We start from the raw sequence: 23,446 nt of genomic DNA on the forward strand, positions 1-23,446 counted from the left end.
ATCATTAGTTGTTTCATCATTGACGATTATAGATGCAGATGTAGACTCTGTTGGCAAGACAGAGCACCAACATTTTCGAGGATTAGTTTTTAGAAGATTTCCTAACTGGACATTGAAAAACACGATCTTTTGCCAATTTCGTAATTACTCGCAGTTCTTCCTTTGCCCTGCGAAACCTGATGGCACTATCAGGGTCTGATAAACGCTTGGCGTCACAACGCGGCGGGATACGTGAAGGATATCACGTGTCATCCAGGGTACTTTGAGGTTCTTTTTCTTTGTTTTTAGCGGAACAAAACGTTGCATGCAGTCACTGACAATAGTTTCAAATTTGCTGACTAGTTCGTTGATGTCACCCATGTGACTAATCGTGTGAAATGCATCGAAAGAAGAAGCAAGAAAATCGGTGATAGCAATATCGTCAGCGCGAGCGAAATCAGGAAATGTTGTGAAAGTCGACAGCGGCGTGAAAACAGGACAGTTAATAGTAACTACCACAGCCTTGTGGTCCGAAATTCCATCAACAATATCACATTCAAAACCACACTGATAAATATATGAACCGAGAAAGACCAAGTCAAGCAGCGAGTCACCTCTTGTTGCTTCGTTAACAATTTGCTTTAAATCGAAGAACAAGGAAATGTTCAGCATTTCTTGACAGATGTATGTATGTCGACCAGAAAACGTAAATGATGGCCAATGGATACCTGGTGCGTTGAAATCGCCCATCAAAATAAGATTAGACAGTTTGAATGCTCGTATGTTCAAATAATCATTAAGGATGCGCAATACATCGACAGATGAACCTGGCGGTTGATAAAGAATGCCGATTACAATGGACTGTTCATTAAGAAAAATTTTGCACCAGACAGATTCAACTTCTGCTGGCGCCTTCATAACGGAGAACTTAATGTCAGATCGAACGATAAGAGCAACCCCTCCGCCTTTGCTATCCTGTCGATCCGCTCGTATCGCCACATAGCCTGGGGGAGTGAATTCAGAATCATGGACGCCATTGTGAAGCCACGTTTCCGTAATGCCCACAATATGTGGGGAGTGCGAACACACAAAAAGACAAGAAGTCAGGAAATTTGTTTATAATGCTTCGAGCGTTAATATTCATAATCGAGAGGTTTTCATGCCTGTGCTTAGGACGTCAAACAGAAGGCGTAGTAGAATGTCGGGCTGTGCGTTTGAGGGACTGCCTGTGTTCTTTCTCAAGGGCATCCTTATCAGTGTTCCAGACGTACCGAGATTTATCAATGAGAATGTAATTGAAGCGAAGCTTCACCTCAGAGCCATCAATTGTTGCGATATACCTGGGACGCTGCCCAAAGCTTTTTTTCGGAGTGCACGAATTTTAAAGGAGAAGTCTTCGGTTGCATGGTAGTCAGTGTCTTTAAATTTGTGCACGTTCTTTAATATGGTTATTTTCTCGGAGTTGTCCAAAACTCTCAGAATAACAGGACGTGGACGGTCCTCGCGTACCTTACCAAGCCTATGACAGCGTTCGATTCTTGGACATTGGATCGACAATTTCTCTGAGATGACGTTTGACACCTTGTTTAATAAATCGTCCCCATATTCATTTGGGTCTTCTGGGATGCCATACAAGATTAAGTTATTGCGACGAGATCTATTTTCGAGGTCATCATTTTTCTTACTCAGCTGCGCCACAGCAGCAGTCAAGGAATCAAGTTGAGCACGTAAGACGTCGTAGTTTTCCGGTGGTGAAGAGTCAAGCGCAGTCACACGGGAATCGAGACGTTCGAAACGCTGGTCGACAGTTTTTTGGAATGACTTTATGTCGGCTAGGTCACGAGCTAATCGCTTCTGCCCATCTAGCAGTTCAGACAGCATTTTGGCAATCATAGCGTCATTCAACGGCCGTAGCGTCGGTGTGTGAAGTGGAAGCAGCGGCTGCCGCGGTTCTCGTAAGGCTACTCGAAGCCATATGAATTAAGCCATAATATAATGGAGTGTAAAATAAACCCTAGTCATGTTGGTAGTCATGTCGCTTGTGTCTCATCCTTGCTCCTTTGTGGATGCATGTGTTAGCGCTGTTATAATATTGAAATCAAGTATGCACCAACTAGCCCAGAAAGAAGTTTTAATGAAATCACGTCGGTAGTGTCCAATTTATGGCATTCACAAACTTAGCCTGACATGTTAGAGCTGCATAGTTAGTATCCAGTCTTGAAAGTGCTTTGTTTTGCCTTTGTAAATAAACTTTATTGCAACAGTAATCCTGTCTCAGATATGCATTAAATGTTGCACATCGGTCTCGCAAAATTTGCAAATGCAATTTTGTATTAAAAGAACTGGGGCAGATCTGCTACAACAATGGACTGATACTTTTCTCACGCAACTTCCCCACTGTAGTTTCACAGACAAAGTAACACTGCTGTGCTTTAAAAACGTGTGCTTTAATTTATGTTGAAAAATGTTTAGGATAATATATCTGCATACAAGCTGTAAAAATTTTTGATAATTGAACAGTTTACACAGTTCATTTTCATTTGATACTCAATATCCCAACTGTGTTTGTTAATCTGTTCACGTGGCAGGAAACGTGTTCGGGGTTGTATATTCAGTTCATTTTAAAAACATCTCTTCAGGCGTGTGGGCACCAGTGTGTGTGCTATTTCTAACATGCTTTATCAGTGTCTTAATTAGATTTCTGTATGTTGTATGTTGATCTCTATCTGGGTTTAAGAGACTGGTACATCATTTTATTTGGTCTTGTAGGCAGCACAGTGAGACCTATCTGCTGCCTACCAGTCATGGTAAAGAGTTCTATGGGTCAGGTAGGAATATATATCAGACTCATAGAAGGACCCGTACAACCTATCGATATTCCTAACGGACTTGTAGAAATTTCTATCAGTTTCTTCCTTTCTTTTTTGCTAGGGTGCCTCTTTAGACACAGTGATCACCAAATGGGGCGTCCGTACCCACTGCATCACCGCGCGGGCAGCCAGCGGCAGAGCGCAAACAAACTCGACCGCACTCCGCAATTCCGGCATGTCTAGGGGACAAACGCATGTGAACACCCCCTGGCAAGCTTCGGCCTCCGCGGCCCCAACCCATGGGCCACCCTGCTTCCAGCTTTGATCCCCCTACCGCTACCCCTTGGGTGCCCTGGAGATCCTGCACCGCCTGCCTTTATTATAACCTCAGGTACTCTGTACCCTCCTGGAGCAGCGCTTGTAAAAGAGCCAAGCAATCGTCGCGACGAAAAAAGCGACCCGCGATTTTTACACAAGTCAGAACATTGCCCCTTAATTCAGACACAGCGACCACCAAATGGGGCGTCCGTGCCCTGCCTCACCGCCCGGGCAGCCACTGGTGGAGCGTAAACAAACTCGACCGCACTCCACAATGCCGGCATTTCTAGGGAGAACGCCTCAGGAGGCGCTGCTAGGGGACAAACGCATACAACGCGCGCTAAACCTTCTCCTTAAAAGTGCCTAGGCAGCGTCATATATTCGAGGACCAAAAGTCCTCAGATTCTCTCTCTCGCGCCAGCTCTTTACCCGCGCCTGCGCACAAACGACTAGCGATCCCTCAAATGAACGTCTCGTGATGTTTCTTAGCGCGTGTTGTGTGCGCTTGTCCCAGTGCGGTCGAGTTTGGTACGCTCTGTCGCTGGGCGCCCGCGCGTTGAGGCAGTGGGCGCGGTCGCGACATTTGCATGGTGATCGCTGTGTCTGAAGGGTCAAGGTTCTGACTGGTGTTGTATACGCCGCTTTTTTCGTCGCGATGATAGATTGGATTTTTTACAAGCACTGCTCCCGGAGGTCAGTATATATACAGACACTCGAAGTCACAAATGGGCAAGATAAAGTACGGCGTCCCACAGGGTTCTATACTTGGGCCACTTCTATTCTTATTTTATATAAATGACATCGTAAACATACCTCTAACACCAGATATAATATTATATGCCGATGACACTAACGTCTCTTTTTCGGGTCAGGATATGTCTACTCTAGTACAAGAAGCGAACCTTTGGCTTAGCAATTTGTCGCTATGACTGAGAACAAATAAGCTGGAATTAAACATTAAGAAAACAAAGTACATCATTTTTAAACCTCGGAACCATTGTATTCTCCGCAATACGCAGCTCACATTCCAAGGAGCTTTGATTGAGCGCGTCCAGACTCAAAAATTTCTAGGCGTTATCTTTCACGAAACATTGAGTTGGTCCAATCACATAGATAATCTTCGCACCCACATATCGCGATCCATTGGCATAATTGACAAAATCAGATGTTTACTACCCCTCTGGGTGACAAAGCAGCTTTACTACACTTTAGTTTACTCGCGCATACATTACTGTCTATTAATCTGGGGCACAACAACAAAAACAAATAAAGATAGTATTCACAGGCTCCAAAAAAGAATCTTGCGTATAATCGAAAATGTTCCGCGCCGAACGCCTTCTGCTACACTTTTCCATAAACACAGCATATTAAAATTCGAAAATATATTTCATAAAAAACTAGCGACAGTCATCTACAATCAAATTAAATCGGACACACATATATTTCAGGATACCTACTCGCGGAAAACACACACGTATAATCTTAGGAAAACCACCTATTACAGTGAAAGGATTCGAACCAACTACGGCAAGCAAAAACTAACGCACCTTATTCCTTCATTTTTAAACTCTAACATGACGGCCATGAGCATAGTGAATGAAAGCCGATCAGTAGCAATTTTCAAAAAAAAAAAAAAGATACATGCTTATCTAATATATGGCGCTTCAAACATGACATCTTTTTTCTCTTTCTCTTCCGTGTAAGACTTCCTTATATTGTATACTTTCTTCCAGAACTGTATTGTGCCTCAAAATTAAGCCATGAAAATTTCTTCTCGATAAGCTGGTCATATCAATTATGTTCTAGTTCACTTATTAAAACCACGGCTTAGTTCTTTTTTTTTCTCTCTTCTGCATTTATGTATTACATGATGTATTATAGTTTTACATTGTGTCATTATGTAGTATTATATTTATGAATTATGTATTACAGGTTGAGTGTACTGCAATAATTCTGTTCTTTTCTTTTTTTTCCTTTTTTTACTTCATTGATGTCTTAGATAGTGACTCGCTGAGTGTTGTGCAATATCGTGGTCTGGGCGGGGATTGGCGCATTGTCAGGCATCCAGTTGCCTTTTCGCCACCCCTTCCCGCTGTACCACTGGATATGTATGCTGAACTGATGATGAAATAAACCATTCATCCATTCATTCACATGTAACCGGCAAACGGAGGCCTCAGGATGCAGGCGGCACAGGATCTCCGGGGCACTCAAGGGGTACGTAGCGGGGGGAACAAAGCTGAAAGCAGGGCGGCTCCTGTGTTGGGGCCGCAGAGGCCGAAGTGTGCCAGGGGGTGTTCGGATAAAAAATTGGCTGTCCGCTGATAGCCGATCTTATGCACCCTTGGCACGCGCAGGCCTGGGCGAGCCCCAACCCACGGACCAGTCCGGGTTCTAGCTTTGGTGTCCTGGAGGCGCCGTCGATAATGCGACATAATGACACGTTGTTACAATTAGTAAAACACGATTGAATAAATATAATTACGTCCAGCCGCCAACTTGTGACATATATAAGTTCAGCACTACCGTGCCAGCGACTTCTACAACACCAGACAGAACTAAGTAACGTCGGACAGGCTTTCTCGCGCCTGCGGCGCTGATGCTGGGTCAGTCACCGTTACCGGCGGCCTTTCAGGCACTTGCGTTCAACCGCGGTTGTTAAGGCAGAGAGCATTCCAGATTTTCAATATATGCGGCCCGGGCTCTACTACGGTCGCTACTACTCCCACAGAAACATCTGTGATGCTATTTACAAGGTACATACATACATCACCGTAAGGCGCGAGAAAGCTACGATCCGCTTACTTCACCTACTTTACGGCGCCGGCAGCCAGCGTCTGAACATATCCAAACAGCCCATAGCCCCACTCTCCAATGCCGGTACGCCTAGGGACAAACGCTTACAACACAACCTCCTCCGTAGTACCTAGGCAGAGTCAAGTTGCCGAAGCCTTCAGATTTTCTCTCTCGCGCCCGTCGCGGCTGCGCATAAACGACTGGCGATTCCTCCATATAATAGATTCCTCAATGAACGCTGATGAACGTCTCATGGCACGATGTCTCGTGGTAATCACCATCACGCGGCGGCAGCGGGAGAGTGACTTTGGTCGCAGTGTTTTTATCAAGTGCAGAACTTTTGAAAGAAACCTCACGCCATCGTCGCGCTTCCCGGAGCCTATTCCATTACTAGGCCCTATAGTTCCGGTCGGCCAACTTCCCGCAACGCATCTGGAACAAACGTGAGAGTACTTCTCGGAGTTGTGCACGATTACCTGTTCTTTTGCCTACACTTAATTGTAGGACCAATCGCGTATAACGTGGTCTCGACATTTCGGCTAGCGCGAAACGGTTGCCGCAACGATGCAGCGATCGCAGGATCATCTATTCGTAGCTGCGATGAGCTCTTCTGCAGTTCATATGCGCTGCCCCTAGTTGAAACAGTAGAGTGCCACTTTTTTTTAATGTGCAACAGGCGTGTGTATAGTGGCGATGTGAAAAAGTGCCACTTTTCGCGCGCCAATACTGCATATCCATTGAACTGCCAGTGCTGCGAATGCTGGCTCGTTGGCCATTTTGACGGCGAAGCTCTATATGTATAGGTTCTGGGAAAAATTGCGTGCCTGTATCGAGTCGTGTAGATCGCGAATTTCTCCCCATGCGTGGGCCGAAACCGAAGATAGTGCAATACCGGGCCCACCCGCGGCGGAGGTGAAGCAGGCTTTAAGGACTCCGTCAGCTTGGAAAAATAAGTTTAATGCGTCCGATTACAACCCGTATCAGATATTAAGCTGACGAGAACTCGTACTACGCTTGGACCCGCGTCGGCCATGTCTACGTTCGCACCGCCCTCTCTTTGTCGGCGTTCCAAGCGCTTGCGTATCGCCTTTCCTCCCGCTAGATCTCCTGTGGTGGTGGTCCCCTAAACCAGTGCCTCCACTACCTAAACGTACTGCCCGCCAGGACCGCGAGGCGGAAAGGAATACGAACCGTCCATGTGGCCCCGATACCGCAAGCATAGAACGTTTCACCGGAGCGACGGCATGGTTTCGGAGCGAGTTTGTGGGGAATCACTTTTGTGCGGCCTGTGTTGTGTGTGACTGCTCGTGGTTTTCGAGTGACCTCGCAACCATTACTGCACTGCCGGACGTCAAACAACGGACGATCTCGTTGGCTACGGTGAAGCAGTCTGTGCCGTCGGAGTGCGGTGAAGTGCGCGTCTGTTCTACGTGCCGGGATTCGTTAGTAAAAGGTGTAGTGCCGCGTTTTGAACAATACGTGGGTATGTATACCCCCTGTGGTGCCTCATCATCTTCTGAGACTCAATATTGTGGAGGAGTGACTAGTGCCTCGCCTTCCATTTATGTGGATACGGTGTTTGATGCACGGCAATGGACACTTCACCATGAAGGGGCCTACATACGCAGTTTTGCTAGTCATTAAACTTCACAGAGTGGAATCGCACAGAATTTTTTTTCTTCACCTTTATCAGGTGCCCATAAGCTGTGTGTCTCTTAACTGGGTGTCACAGGATGGTTCTCCAATTGTGTCGAGCAGGGGTCATGCATGTGGCTAGATTTCTTTCCCTTGCTCACTGCTTCATTCTGCTGACTACTCTAGCTGAAGCGTAAGCATTTTCGATTTATTGCTCTCGGATAGCGACAGTAAATTTCCTTAACTTAAAGCTTCTTTGCAGCTCTTATGTGTGAGCAGGGTAGTTGTGTCGTGCTATATGTATGTGGTGACCGAACAGGTAAACAAACTTGCTTCCCTGCTGCTGTCGCTTACGGGTACTTTCAGAGGCAAACATGCATAAGTGCATGAATCAGCTCATTACACGCATGTTCGTTGCTTTATAGTTGGGCTGTTGTAATGGCCCTTCTGTACACACAAAGAAGAAAAACTCTGAGGACGCTTAAGCTTTGCATTTGAGTGGAACACGATAGAAATTCCTGACTGCTTTTCATACTTCCCGTCAACTGCAGCTTATGTAACCGTAATGCTTTCCTGGAAACGCTGGTGGTGAGTGCTATGCACGAAGGCGAGCTTCCTGGATCTTTTTTTCTTCTTTCCCCCCTCACGGTGGGCGCCACGGATACATGGATCCAAGTGCCACCTGGATGGTGTTCCAAGGAACCGAGTGGGGCATGCTGCTCCTTCTGACATCTCAAATGGCAGCTGAAAAAGGGGTCCGAGTTTCCGCGTAACAGAATTATGTTTTCTTGTATATTCAGATTACTATCCGACACTATAATTTCTAGAGGTTGTGTGCAAGTCTTACTTTGCAATTTTTATGACGCATTTTACTTTGAGAAATTCAATTAATTCAGTAACGCTTATGCACCATGTAGAGGGCCTACACTGTTCGGGATTAATTTTCTATAACGGACAACACTGCTGTCGCTGACACAGGGCCCTTAATTCTATCATGTCAAAAGGAGCAGGGGAAGAGGAGGACTTTGCTTATGGTCTGTTGGCCTCGCCCCACCAAGTATTCTGAGTATTCTATATAAATGTCTCCAGCATTTTAATAATATATTGACACGTGTGCTTGTTTATCTTTCTCCAGTGACCGCTTTTTCACCGGTAACTAATGCTAAACATTATCGCTCGGCAAGACGCACAAATTTATTGTTGATTCTATCACTTTTGTATCTCCTCACTGAACCTTAAATCAGATTTCATGTGTGACATGAAATGTGTAGTAGTTTTTGGGAACCACGCGGGCACCAGTGATTGCACTGGAACCTTCGACGAGTGATGTATAAAAGCCAATGTGCTTAACCCGCTGATCAGATTTCGACTATTACTGACTGTGTTCGCCGCTGTCCTTTTTTGAGTGTAGCCTGCTTTTGTGGGCACAAATTCGTCCAATAAAAAGCTGCTTTTGTCATTGACAGTTTTCCTACTGTTTTCTGCACTGTCACTACTATGTGACATCTGGTCGAAGTGCTTTTGGGCTCATGTACCGAACGCCTCTGCAAAGCAGTGATCAAAGCCCAAAACTTGAAGACAGCACCAACGTTGCCTCAGACCATCAAGCAAGCCTCAGGCTTCAAAACCTTCCCCTGGAGCATGTACTTCTACCTGAAAAGAACAGGAAGTGCACAGCCGCAACACCAGCTAGAACGACAGCCCCAGTGCCATCACACCGATCGTCCTGCAGCAGCGCAGGGAGCCATCAAAGTTCTGCAGATCAAAATTTGAGGACCCGGAAAGCTAGCTGGAGACGTATAAAAGGGTTGCTACATTTAACACTTGGAGCAGCGATGAGAAGCTGCGTAATATTTTTTTTGCATTGGAAGATGCTGCCACAACCTGTTTCGAGAATTGATAAACCACCTTTAAAATGTGGGAGCTGTTCCACAGTGGCTTCCTACGAACCTTCACAAACGTGCACAAAGAATGAGCCCAAGCTCTACTGGAGACCTGAGTGCAACTGCCCTATGAGACCATTGCCATCTTCGCAGAAAAGATGACCTTTCTTTTCTGGCATGCCGGCCTGGAAATTTTGAAGAAGAAAATCGCTTCCTGATGCAGGGTGCAAAATGAACTTTGAGCTGCACTAATGCCCATCCCGCCAAAAAGGTTATTTGAGTTTTTGACAGAGGCAACATCAGTCAAGGAGACTGGAAGCGACACAGTAGAAGACCAACCACAAAAATTTGTTTGCAGCTGTCTCAAGACAATAAACCAGAGAAATAATTGTGTTGCGAACTACCAGCAATTGTCCTCAGCTATGAGCAATTTCCATGTGGGACTACTGCTGCTTTGCAATGTCTTGTGTGTTAGGTTTTGTGTTGCTTGTGTTTTGTGTTTGTGACTACTACTTGCCAGTAGGCCTTATGTGAAATTGCTGCCTTCTGTCAGAGGTCCCATGAAGCTCCCGATGCAGCACCGTGTTGAAAGCACCTGTCTTAGTCTAATTGCTGGTACGTGCTTCGAGTGTAATCAATCTGCATATAAAAATTCTCAAACATTTCCTGGTGACTTCATTGACACTTATTGCACGTTAAGAATTGTCTCACAATGACAACGAAGCCACAGGTTCGTCACTGTCACAGTCACAGTCGAATATGAGTCTGCCACCATTGAAACAGTGTGCAAGGTTATAAAGTTTGTCTTTTTGCTTTCAGTGGGGCATATAAAGTATTTTCAGCCATCTAAATATCCTATGTACAGTGTGCGAAGGTCCTGAAGAGACTTTTTTGCATGCAACGCGACCAGGTGCAGCAACAACGGTATGAGCGAGAAGCTGTCAGAGAATCCTTTGTTTTGGAAAGTTTGAGTGCAGTATATAGGTGGCCACAGAATCTTTCGCATGTTCCATGAGGTTATGATTGTATAAAAATAAGTTTATGAGAAAGATAGCGTGATGATGTTGTACATGCTCAGCTGCTTTTCGTTGCTCAGTTTACGCAGATTTCTAACTTGGCGTAGCAACACTATGCCGCTTGCTGCGCTGTGATGATGAAGGATCTAAATATGAGTTAAGTATTTACGTGATGGAACTGAGTAAATAAGAAGTACTGCTGACCGATTTCAATGTCCAACTTTTGGTGCAGCGTATGGACTTGCACATTGTACTTCTCATTGCAAGTTTGTCTCCTTGTCCATTTCTTAAAACTGATGTTACTGTGCTCTGGTTGTCACCATGGTTGCAGGTTATGCAACATAATTATTGTATGTTTAAAATGTTATGAATTCATGCATCTGACGCATCTGAAAAGTGTACACGAAGTGAAAAGTGTACACGAAGGCATTAATTGTTACAAAAAGTAGTCGATTGGCTGGTATTTCATGTTTATTCTTTTGAAATGTGCTGATAAGTAACGAGTTAGGTCAATGAAATGAGCGTTTCGTTCTGTCGCCTCAGTGCCTACTGTGGTCTTGCAGATCTTGCTGCATTGCAGCTAGGTTCGATTTTGCGACGCCGATGAAATGCTGACAAAAATACCTTGACGCTACCAACAGCTGCATACCACGGTCGAATGTAAATAATTTCCCAGAACGGTATTTTTCATTTTCATATGAGAAGTCTCACACACCTGAAGCCTCTGACAAGATTCTATAGCACATGGAATGCTTTAAAAAATGTGCACAGTGAAGCATATCCCACCAAACGGCACCTTGTGAAACTTCACAATCGAAAACAAACTAAGAACAGCATGCTCCAGCACAATCGGACTCTTTGATGTGAACCGGTGAAATGCATGAGCAGCGTGTGTAGCGTGTATCCGGTATCGAAATGCAATAAACAAACTAAAGATATCAAAAGCAACATAGGCATGCGCAAGCGGCCGCAATGCGCCTTTAAACGTCATATACATAAAGGTGGCTTGTCTGTCGAGCAGATGGTAACGCAAGTGCAACGAAAACTGTCTCGCTTTGGCAGTGAGCGAAATGTGTATAATCGGGAGCGCCGATGCTATCGTGTTATTTCCTAAAAAAGGTGAACGTAAACACGCCGTTTAGTCATGAGCAGTAGCCGGAGCTCTGGAAATGTTGACAGTGAAGAAAAATAACAATGTGGGGGTAGAATTTACTGCTTGCTTTTTTCTTTTGGCATCCCGACTTCCTCTCTTTGTGCAGCATGACACATAGCAATACGTCGGCATTGCAGTTCTTATCGGGCACCACACTTCATACGTTCTGAGTCTTGCAGAACGCCAGATTTAACTGCACAGGGATGTGAAGAACAATCATCTGTTATGTTGCTGAACAAGGCATCAGCAATCTTGCCAGCAAGAGCTTAGAGCTTGCACTCTTACTTGTTAACATGGTGGTAACCTCAGAGGTCACAAATAGATTTTGTCTCACCTCCATTATTGCAGTTGTCCATTTCTCATTCTGTGTTCATAATATAGTTTTTTCAAAGGGACCCTGAAACAATTTAGACGATTTTCTACAAACTTACTGAGTCGTTAGGGTAGGTCCTTCTGATCATTAATTGATGCATCTAAGCGCTCTGTGTAAAGTGTGTAATTTATTATAAGGTTTTAATAGTTTACATCACTGCCGATGGCAGCACGCCACTTGGCTGAATTTTCAGCTGTCCCTGACCCATGTGATGTGACGTGACCGTATAATTCAGGTAGGGCAAGCTATCCAATTGGGTACGCAGGGGGCATCATCAATAATTTTTCCAACTTCATGATGAACAAATATTGTTCGTATTAGTTGGAACGTTAATTAATTCGTTTTTATAATAAACTAAGAGAAAGAGAATGCACAAGGACAGTTTCTCACTTCACTTAAGCACTTCCGGCACACAGCAAGTGTCGCCTGCTTGTGTTGCAACATACTGTGTGTTGACGAGAGCTCTGCGGTCAGTGTTGATCTTTCTTTTTGCGAGCACCATCGGGTTCGCCCTTGGTACTCTCGGCATACACTCGGCATACAAAGCTTTGCTTCAATTCCCACAGTGCATGGGATTGTGTGGGATCTGCAAATCTTTTATGCCTCTTTCAATAAACTCTTTTTTATTGCAGTTAAATCCCTGATGTCCCCTGTCACCTGCTTTTGTAAGCAGTGATTATGACAAAATGGGTTAGACTTATGTCAACACAGCATAGGCTAACATGGTCCCACGTCATATGTGTGTAATCCCTCTCTTCCAACCATGCCCACCATGTCCAGCGATATTAAGGCATCTTCTCACTGTTTGTTAAGCTAATTTTGTCGCAGTAGTTTATCAGATTGCTTTCACGAAAGTGAAGTTTTCGTCCCTTACCATTACCTTCCTGAACCATCATGGTCATCCTGTTTTGTGCATAGGCTGCAGCGTTTGAAATCTTGGATTCTTGCAGTGCTAGCAATCCTGAATGTGGCCATTCCAAATTCTCTGACCAACTAATTCACCTTAGCGTCCTCATTCAGTCTTACATATTTTTGAATTTTATACTTAATCGTACTCATTTGCTCTGTACACATCATTCCACACATTCACTTGGGGTACCTACGAGTAAGTGCATTTGTGGCTTCATTGTCTCTTGGTTACTAACAATAACTTGAGCCCTTGGTTAACCTGATTGTTCTCGCTTGCTGACTGCATAGGTCTCGAACCTGGCGTGGTTTCTTAGAGGCTGTGGTGTTGGGCTGCTGAGCACGAGATTGCAGGATCGAATCCTGGCCATGGCAGCCATATTTCGATGGGGTTGAAATGCGGAAACACCTGTGTACTTAGATTTAGGTGCACGTTAAAGAAGCCCAGGTGGTAGAAATTTCAGGAGTTCTCCACTATGACATGTCTGATAATCAGAAAGTGGTTTTGGCATGTAAAATCTCATAATTTAGTTGAATTTTTTTGCATAGATCTCGACTCGCGTGCTACCTTGGTGCCTAAAGATGAGAGTTTATTGACCTGTTGCTTGCTTCTATGGTCACATGCTACGTACAGTGCAGTCCACATATAATGATACCACATATAAGGATGTATCATTTATAAGGATGACTCAGCTTAGAGTATCAAATAATGCCTTAGGGCTATCAGAAAAATTAGGCATATCCCACGTATTGTGGGAATCGATGTAAGCAAAGCTTTCTGTGCTGTGTGCTTTGATTGAAAATAATTAGCAGTGATGTAGAGTGAATGTTTAATTTCTGTTACGGTTAGTCCAGTACGAGTCTGGCGAGTTGATGTTAAATGTTACCTTGTGTGCACCACTGCTGTTTGCGTAGTGCGCAGAACACACAGGGAGGCGTATTTCGTGAGGTGTTGTTCTATGCAATTTTTTTATAACCTCCACGAGGGTTGAGCATTGTCATTGCCTCGCATGGCATATTGCATCGTGGCATATGTGTTACACATTAATTAATTATTGGGCTCTATGTGTCAAAATAACAATCGGATTATGTGGCACCCCATAGTGGCAGACTACAGGTTAATTTCGAGATCCTGGTATTTTTTAATGTACGTCTACATGTAAGTGCACAAGCGTTTTTTTTTGTTTTTTTTTTTGAAATTCACTATCTTCAATATGTGGCTATCGTGGTCAGGACTGAACCTGCGACCTTGAACAATACCATAGCCGCAAGGCTACTGCCGTGAGCACAGAAGTGTTGATTTGATGTACTGCCACTTCCATTGTGTCACATAGACCCTACAGTGATTTAATGGGGCTTGGCGTCTGCATGCCCTGTATCAGTTGTCCACATGGGAAATATGCGTGGTGTTTATTTCAGAAATAGCAGAAGTTTAACGTATCATACCCTTATTTTGCCTGCAAGCGCCGTCATGTTTCTTTGTCTTCTCACGTCAGCTTCTCCCTCTCTTGCCCCCACTCTGTGGGGGCAGGAGAGGGAAAACTGAGTGAAGAGGGGACTGTACAGAAACTGTGAGTGAAGAGTGGCAAGACTGTTATTCACTTGTTTCACTGCTGTGTAGGTTCTACCCATCCTCTGCAGTCTATTTATCTCTCTTCTGGGCTTGCACATTAACAGAAGAGTATGCATTGCAGTTTCTGCAGTGCTTTTGTGGGACTGCAGTTAAATACATATGAGAGGGAATGTAGGGTACGACTTTTAATTCATAAGTACATATGGGCAACATTGATTTCTACTTTTTTTTTTAACATTGATTTCTACAGTATTAGCATGCGTATAAATAGCTTGTTTTGGGTGAACGTTTTTCACGGACTAGTCTCTCTTACAGTATTGTCACGCAGCTTAAGACACACCTTTCTGTACCGGAAGCTTCTAGAATGTTATTGCTGGTTGTGTCTGTTGTCACCGAAGCTTGTGTAATCAGATTGTATGCGTGACGCGAATTGTGTAGTACTTTCTGGAAGACATGAAGGCACCAGCAATATAACTTGAACCTTTAAGGAGTCGTGTACATAAGTCGATGCGCTTGACCCGCAGATGTTATTTTAATGAGCAATGAGTGTAACGAGCAGTGAGTGTGCTAGTCACTGTCATTGTGTTGAGTGTTACTTGTTTTGCTGGGCACACATTTGCCGAATGCGTTGTGCGACTTTGGTTTTTCACGGTCACTGCAATGCAACAGTATTAATAAAAGAGTAGAAGTCACCTTAATAAAACTTAATAGCAGATATCGATTACATGTAGTCCAAACCTACTTTCCAACCTGCAGTTATGATTATGGAGAAATAGAACAGCTTTATGAGGATGTTGAATTAGCAGTGAGACATGTGCGAGGTGTACTGTAGTTGTGGGCAAATTTTGCAAGCATAAAATCGTATTGGCTGGCACAAGACATGGGAATCTTACAGCGAACATTAAAGAGGCTGATGGCAATGACCTTAGGATCTTGCAGTCACTTTTCATTAGTTGTGTAATAAGATGATTTATTATGAGGCACTAGGCCCAGTCTAGTAGCACTGGCAGTAGACGAAAGCTGATCACGCGCACAGCCGACACAAGAGCGCCTTCTTCGTCTTCGTCTTCACCACAATGGCCCCCGGGAGAGAAGAGGAGCCATCCTGGCGACTTACGGCGTAGGTAGGATGAGGGGGTCATAGTACGGCTTAAGTCGGTTGACATGAACCGTGTCACGCCCGCGATGCCTATGGTCGGGTGAAGGTGTCACAGGTTCCACAACATAGGTGACAGCGGAGGTACGGTCTATGACGCGGTAGGGGCCATCATAGCGTGCAAGGAGTTTGGTCGAAAGGCCAGGGCTGTGAGGCGGGACCCACAACCAAACAAGGGAACCAGTCGGGAAAACTGGTGTAAGCGCGTCACTGTCACACCGCAGCTTTTGACGACCTTGAGCAGCGGTCGTAAGGGTTCGCGCGAGCTGCCTACAGTCCTCGGCGTATTTGGCGGCTTCAGACACAGTCGTGCATTCGGAAGCGTCGGGTCGGTATGGGAGCATTGTGTCCATAGTACACGAGGGCTCTCGTCCATACAGCAGAAAAAAGGGCGAAAAGCCAGTGGTAGCTTGTGTGGCCGTATTATAGGCATATGTGACGAAAGGCAAAACAGTGTCCCAGTTACTGTGATCCGAGGCGACGTACATAGCCAACATGTCACCGAGTGTGCGGTTGAACCTCTCTGTCAAGCCGTTCGTTTGCGGGTGGTAGGCTGTAGACTTGCGGTGAACGATGCTGCATGCAGCGAGAAGGGCTTGGACGACTTCGGACAAGAAGACACGTCCCCTGTCGCTGAGCAGTTCGCGTGGAGCGCCATGTCGAAGAACGAAGTTCCGCAAGATGAAGAACGCAACTTCGCGCGCAGAGGCTGCCGGGAGTGCGGCAGTCTCGGCGTAGCGCGTCAGGTGGTCGACACCTACAATTATCCATCGGTTACCCGAGGAACTGCAGGGAAGTGGCCCGTATAGGTCTATGCCGACGCGATCGAAGGGCCGAGCCGGGCAGGGCAGCGGCTGTAGCTCACCAGAAGGGCGCTGTGGAATTTTACGCCGTTGGCACGCCGTGCAAGCGCGTACGTACTGGCGCACGAAGTGATACATGCCGTGCCAGTAGAAACGCTGCCTTAGCCGAGTATACGTTTTCAGAACACCGGCGTGACCATTATGAGGAGCAGCATGAAAATAAGCGCATATGTCAGAACGCATGTGTCGTGGTATCACCAGGAGCCATTTGTGACCATCAGGCAAATAATTTCTGCGGTAAAGAACGTTGTCGCGGACAGTAAAGTGAGCGGCTTGGCGACGAAGTGTTCGAGAAGAGGGTGTGGCGGATGGGTCGTGGAGGAAATTCAGCATAGTTGAAAGCAGGGGATCCTTACGCTGCTCGTCCGGCATATCAGCGACGTTGAAGGCTGACATGGATGCGAAGAGCGGAGACACTGAAGCCACATCACAAGGTAGCGGCGATCGGGAAAGCGCATCGGCGTCAGAGTGCTTTCTGCCCGATCGGTAGACAACGCGGATATCATATTCTTGTAAGCGGAGTGCCCATCGCCCTAGGCGACCTGACGGATCCTTCAACGAGGACAGCCAGCAAAGTGAATGGTGGTCGGTGACAATGTCAAAAGGGCGACCATATAGGTATGGACGAAATTTGACGAGCGCCCAAATAATGGCCAAGCACTCCTTTTCTGTTACTGAGTAGTTGGCTTCTGCCTTCTTTAAAGTGCGGCTCGCATACGCGACGACGTACTCGTCATAGCCGTCTTTCCGTTGTGCGAGGACTGCACCAAGTCCGATACCGCTGGCGTCCGTATGTACCTCTGTAGGCGCTGTGGGATCGTAGTGTCGAAGAATCGGTGGCGAAGTAAGTAGGCGACGTAGTTGCTGGAAGGCTTCGTCACAGGAAGTTGACCACGCGGAGATGCCGCTGGTAGCGGTAAGCAAATTGGTCAGTGGTGCGATGATAGTCGCGAAATTGCGCACAAAACGCCGAAAGTAAGAGCAGAGCCCTATAAAGCTGCGGAGCGCCTTAAGAGTAGTGGGCGTCGGAAACTCTGCGACCGCGCGAAGCTTGGCTGGGTCAGGAAGCACGCCGTCCTTCGATACAACGTGACCCAATATTGTTAACTTGCGAGCAGCAAAACGGCACTTTTTGATGTTAAGTTGGAGGCCAGCAGAGGTGAGGCAGGTCAGTATCTCATGCAAGCGAACGAGGTGCGTCGGGAAATCTGGCGAAAACACCACGATATCATCAAGGTAGCACAGACATGTTTTCCACTTGTAGTTGCGAAGGATGGTGTCCATCATACGCTCGAAAGTAGCGGGCGCGTTGCAGAGCCCGAATGGCATTACGGTAAATTCGTACAAGCCATCGGGCGTGATGAAAGCTGTCTTCTCACAGTCATCATCTGCCATCGGCACTTGCCAATAGCCGGAGCGAAGATCCAAAGATGAGAAGTACTCCGCGCCTTGCAAGGAGTCGAGGGCGTAATCTATCCGAGGCAGCGGATAGACATCTTTACGAGTGATCTTATTGAGTCGACGGTAATCCACACAGAAGCGTATTGACCCGTCCTTCTTGCGTACTAATACTACAGGAGACGCCCAAGGACTGTGGGAAGGGCGAATGACGCCACGGTGTAGCATGTCGTCGACCTGCTCGTTGATGATCTTTCGCTCGGCTGCCGACACGCGGTATGGTCGCTGGCGTAAAGGAGGATGGGAACCAGTGTGGACGCTGTGAGTGACGGTTGCCGTACGCCCCAGAGATAGTTGGTCACAGTCAAACGACGAGCGAAAATTCTGAAGAAGCGCGAAGACTTGTTGGCGATATGGAGGCGGCAGATCGGCGTCTACGACAGATTCAAGAACGTCGGACGACGACAATGATGATGATGATGTGCACGGCACGGGAGAAGTGAGGGCGTCGAGTTCATAACAGGCCGTGTCGTCGGAAACATCGAGAATGTGAAGCGGGTCAAGGGGCTGAACACGACCGAGGGATTCGCCGCGCAGTAACGTCACATGGTAGTGAGACGGGTTACACACAAGCATTGAGGATAATCCAGACTCAGTGGTGAGTACGGCAAATGGGAGAGGTAGAGCCTTGCGACGTAGAAAAATCGGCGATGGTGTAAAAAGTACTGTAGCGTCTGGCGCGGTAGAGCAAGAGACGGGCACAAGCACACACATGTCGGGTGGTATGTCCGTATCGGACACAATAGTGAGCTTGGAGGCTGTTTGTTCAGAGGGGTCAGGCAGCGGGGCATCGGCAAGCGGGAAAAGCGCTACTTCGGCCCGGGCACAGTCGATGATGGCACGATGGTGAGACAAGAAGTCCCAGCCGAGAATAATGTCATGCGAACATGATGACAACACGAGAAATTCAACAACATAGACAATGCCGTCGATGACCACCCTTGCAGTACATTGAGCGAGCGGGGCTATATGCTGCGCAGTCGCGGTGCTTAGAAGCATACCAGACAACGGCATTGTGACCTTATGGAGGCGGCGACAAAGCTTTTCGTCGATAACAGAAACTGCAGCCCCAGTATCGATAAGCGCAATTGCGGCGGTTCCTTCGACGAAAACGTCCAATAAATTGCGTGGCGACTGTGCAGGCCTTGTAGAAGTCGCGAAGCTTGCAGTTCGTGCCTGCGGAACTGCAGCAACTAGTTTCCCTCGCTAGGTGACTGGCGGCGACGTAAGGGGGAAAGTGAGCGACGACGTGGTGATGGCGAACGATGGGTGCCGACAGGGCGTCGAGGAGGCGGCGAAAACTCGTGGTCGGGAAGCATCGCATGCCCGGTGGTATCGTGGGAATAGGCATATCCAGGTGGTGCGACAGTAGCGTTAGCAGCTGGCATACGACGATGGCAGAAGCGCGCAACGTGGCCGGCGACACCGCAAGCGAAGCATATGGGTCGGTTGTCGCGTGTGCGCCAAGGGGATTGAACTGGGCGTCGAGATGGAACGGCAGGCGATGCGGGAGGAGGTGCAGCTTGAAGTCGCATTGGCGCCGGAAACGAGAACGTCGGCGGCGCAGGTCGCGCGGCGACTTCGGCATAGGTCAGAGGTGCAGCCACGGGAGGGCAGGGTTGGGCGAAAGGTAAAGACCCAGCAAGTTCCTCGCGAATGGCCCGCCTAATGGGAGCAGCCAAAGATGTGTCAGGCTGGGAAGGTCCATCGTTGAGAGGCAGCATAGACAATTGGCGCGCCACCTCCTCACGAATGAAATCCGTAATCTCAACAGAGAGCGATGCTGCTGGTCTGGTGTGTGAGCGAAGCGTGAGGCCCGAGAGCGAGTCGCCAGGTGCGAGAGCGCTGCGCGCAAGGACCCTCTGTCGACGCAGCTCATCGAAGCTCTGGCAAAGAGTGACGACAGCTGCGACAGAAGTAGGGTTCCGCGCCAGGAGCATTTGAAATGCGTCGTCCTCGATGCCCTTGAGGATGTGCTTCACCTTGTCCTCTTCAGGCATGGTGGAATCGACGCGGGCGCAAATATCAACGACATCCTCTATGTAACTAGTATAAGTCTCGCCGGGCTGTTGAGCGCGCTGGCGGAGGCGTTGTTCAGCACGGAGTTTTCGCAAGGCTGGGCGACCGAAGACTTCCGCGAATGCAGTTTTGAAAGCGGACCAAGTTTGGAGTTCCCGTTCGTGATTGTGGAACCAGAGGTTCGCAACGCCAGCAAGATAGAAGATGACGCTACGGAGCTTCGTCGGGTCATCCCACTTGTTGTGTTCACTGACGCGCTCGTAGGTGGAGAGCCAATCCTCTACGTCAGTCTCACCTGATCCGCTATAAACAGGAGGGTCCCGCTGCCGTTGCACGGCGCCGCACATGACAGGAACGGCAGATGCGCCAAGCGGATTGTTGGGAGCGTCGTTCATAGTAGCGGCTGGAGCAGATGTTAAAGTTCGGCTGCGAAGTTCCAGGGTGAGGTCGGGGAGTGCAGCACCTTCCACCAAATGTAATAAGATGATTTATTATGAGGCACTAGGCCCAGTCTAGTAGCACTGGCAGTAGACGAAAGCTGATCACGCGCACAGCCGACACAAGAGCGCCTTCTTCGTCTTCGTCTTCACCACAGTTGGACTACACCAATAGCTTTTAAATGTATCATATGAAAAGGTGTCTGAGATACGCTCTACTGTCGTAAGCCTTCCACAGAAAAGAGGTTGCTTTGCTTTAGAGTAATCAATGTGGATTACCACCTGCAGCCTTCTAGGAATACTGAACCGAAAGGGTTATATTGTATTCCATGGCTGTGCATTGTAAAGTGCCCTTGCATTTTTTCTGTTGTTGTATTTACCTCTTTTTGATACCGTAACAGGGCTGCAATCACCCCAATTGTTTTCTGCAGGCTTCAGAAATGCGATGAGCCTAGCTGAAAGCGTCCCTGCCAAAATGGAATGCCACACCCCTTCCAAGGTCGTCAGTCAGGTCGAGGTTGGCATGCAGTGCAGCTTGGCTCTGGCTGACAAGTCTGTTGGGTGCTGCTTCAAAGCATGGAGCGAGTCTAGGAGCGTGCAGACTATGGAGACTCTGGAGCAGTTAACCTCCACCTCAGGTGGGCATTGACTAGCACTTCTCTTACATTTGCTTGATTGTGCGAGTTTATTATAAATGATGAAATCTGCCTAGCTGGGCACTACCTGCCCAAGTGTGTATGACATTCTGCTGCTTAGGACAAATTAAGAGGTTTGTGTTGCTTGTTTGCATACTGATTGGGGCAAAATGTAAAAATACTGCTTTACTGAGTACATTGAAGCACCTTAGATGGTATAGCTTAATCCAGAGCTCTCTTGCCCTGATGTCTGTAGTAGCCCTTACATTGTTTTACAATAACATTACACCCAGTGAGTCTCATAGTTCTGCCTAAATCAGTGATACATGTAAGCATGTGAGTACAGATCAATGCTAAGTGTAAGTCGACCCCTGTGTTTAGGATGAACAAAATTTAAGCAAAATTCTTTAATGCACTTAACTCTAAAACATACTTTGTTTTATCAATATGCTCATTCATTGAGAGAGGTGAAAACTGCACTGAAACTGTCAACGGGCGGGGGTCTTGTTCTGGGACAGTTTTGACTCATGACATCGCAAAGCACATCATCGGTGATGACTAAGCAGGAATAGGCATGGGCAACACTGTCATTGGGCAACGAGCAGCATGCACTGGGCACCCGACGTGCACGCCAGCAGTCAGTTCGGTCTACCTGTAGTCATCTTGAGGTAACTGTTGCCCATACACTCGTTTTGGTCCCCTCCCTTTGATAGCAGCTTCAGGTTTTTTGTCAGGAGCCACGTCTGGACTGTACGTTGGGTGTTCCAGCATTTCGAATCCCAACTCCTTTATTGTTTTGCCGTCCGTTTGGCAGAATGTGGTCAAGCATTATTGCTGCAGGATGACAGCTTGTCGCAGTTTTCCGCAACCTTTGCATCTGATTGCAGGTTACAGTTTAGTTCGCAGCACATCACAATAGTTCTCACTGTTCACAATTTCACCTTATAGGGTGAAATAAACAGCTACCATACCTTCCACGTCCCAGAATAGTGTTAGCATAATCTTAGCAGCTGATGGTTGACGTTTAAATTTCTTAACTTCTGGTGATGATGAGTGTTTTCAAACCATGCTTGCATCCTTACTTTCTGTTTCATGATTATGTACCCAAATTTTATCTACAGTAACAATTTGCTGTAAAAATCCATCTCCCTTGCGACGATAAAGGGACAAATGTTTCCGAGAGATGACCAATCTTTGTAAAGCCTTATGCTGCGCTGACAATTCTTCCGGGAGCCACCTTGCGCACACTTTCCGAAAATTTAGCCTGTGGTGTAAGATGGAATACGCTGAACCATATCTGATATGTAAAGTATTGGCAATTTCGTCCACTGTGATTCGTCTGTTTTCCATCACCATACCCTCAACGAGTTTCCTATTGTCCGCAGTCGTTGACGTCAATGGCCTGCTTGATCTTTCCTCGTGACATAATGTTCTTCTCTGTTTGAAATGATCTATCCATTCGTTAATCTGTCTTCGTGATAAACAACTGTCACCATACTGCACTTGCATTCGACAAATTATTTCCACAGGTTTAACACCTTCCACAAAGAAGCAAATCATTGCCTTCATATCCTCCTCAGAGCACATTGACAATGGAGCTGCCATGTTTAACGGTCTGATACACTCCAACAACTATTGTGGGAATAAGAGTGACACATTCCATAGAAGGGTCGCAGATGACACTAAAAAATGTTGCAGACAACAAGGCCATATTTACTCGATTCTAATGTGCCCTCAATTGTAATGCGCACCTGTTTTCCGTGACCAAAAGAAAGAAGAAAAAAAACGCTCTCGATTGTAACGCGCACCGGTTTGCCGTGACTTAAAAAAGAAATGTCCTTTACAGTACCGCGTACCTCATTCTTTCATAGAGAAATACAACTTTCTCTCATTTGGAAAAACAAAGATTTACTCCCAGTGCACTAAAGTTGCGATAAATAAAAAAGTCGCAGTTTCACCCAAAAGGTGAAGGATCGGTTACAATAAGCAAATTAATAGACAGCTACACGAAAAGTGAGGATAGTAATTTTATCAGCCGTATAAACTTGTAAACATTCGCTTACTAGCTAAATTAACAAGCATGGTGTCACACACGCACAAGCAAACATGAACACGTCTCACTCAATAACCGCGGAAACTCTTTATCGAAATGCTGGAGTGAGGAAGTGTGGTAGCAGGAGCAAGGGAATTGACCTTTGTGCGGCCTCTCGCTTCAACACTAACTAAACAACGAGAACACAGCGCAGTGTGCCTAAATGTGTAGACGCTTGTTTCCATTGCAGATCGCTTTCAAGATACGGGCCGCGCGGCAGCCGCTTACGTAGCAGCTGCCGGTGTAGAACTAGTAGAACGCCTCCCCTGTTTGCGCCAGTCCCACACGCAAGTTTCGGGAACTCCGAAAGCCCGTGATGTGGCCCAATTTCCAACCGTCTCCAG

At 46.7% G+C, this 23,446-nt stretch overlaps 2 protein-coding genes and 1 pseudogene across 7 annotated transcripts in view; 1 reads left to right on the forward strand and 2 right to left on the reverse strand.

Annotated features, from left to right (window-relative positions):
• The window catches only part of LOC142590483 (uncharacterized), a 216,582-nt gene that overhangs the window by 122,967 nt on the left and 70,169 nt on the right, over positions 1–23,446 (reverse strand). The gene's annotated exons all lie outside the window — the stretch shown is intronic.
• LOC142590486 (uncharacterized) overlaps positions 5,972–23,446 on the forward strand; it is a 40,706-nt gene continuing 23,231 nt past the window's right edge. Inside the window, exons 1-2 of one of the 3 annotated variants that reach the window (XM_075702647.1) lie at positions 5,972–6,346; positions 20,807–21,013. In XM_075702647.1, the coding sequence (XP_075558762.1) occupies positions 20,821–21,013 (193 nt within the window). In that variant the 5' untranslated portion in view covers positions 5,972–6,346; positions 20,807–20,820. The remainder of the gene's footprint in view (positions 6,347–20,806; positions 21,014–23,446) is intronic. The other 2 variants (XM_075702646.1, XM_075702645.1) reach the window with 2 other exon arrangements.
• LOC142591789 (U2 spliceosomal RNA) lies at positions 6,762–6,936 on the reverse strand (annotated as a pseudogene).

Source organism: Dermacentor variabilis, chromosome 8, assembly GCF_050947875.1.
Source record: "Dermacentor variabilis isolate Ectoservices chromosome 8, ASM5094787v1, whole genome shotgun sequence".
Taxonomy (NCBI): Eukaryota; Metazoa; Arthropoda; class Arachnida; order Ixodida; family Ixodidae; genus Dermacentor; species Dermacentor variabilis.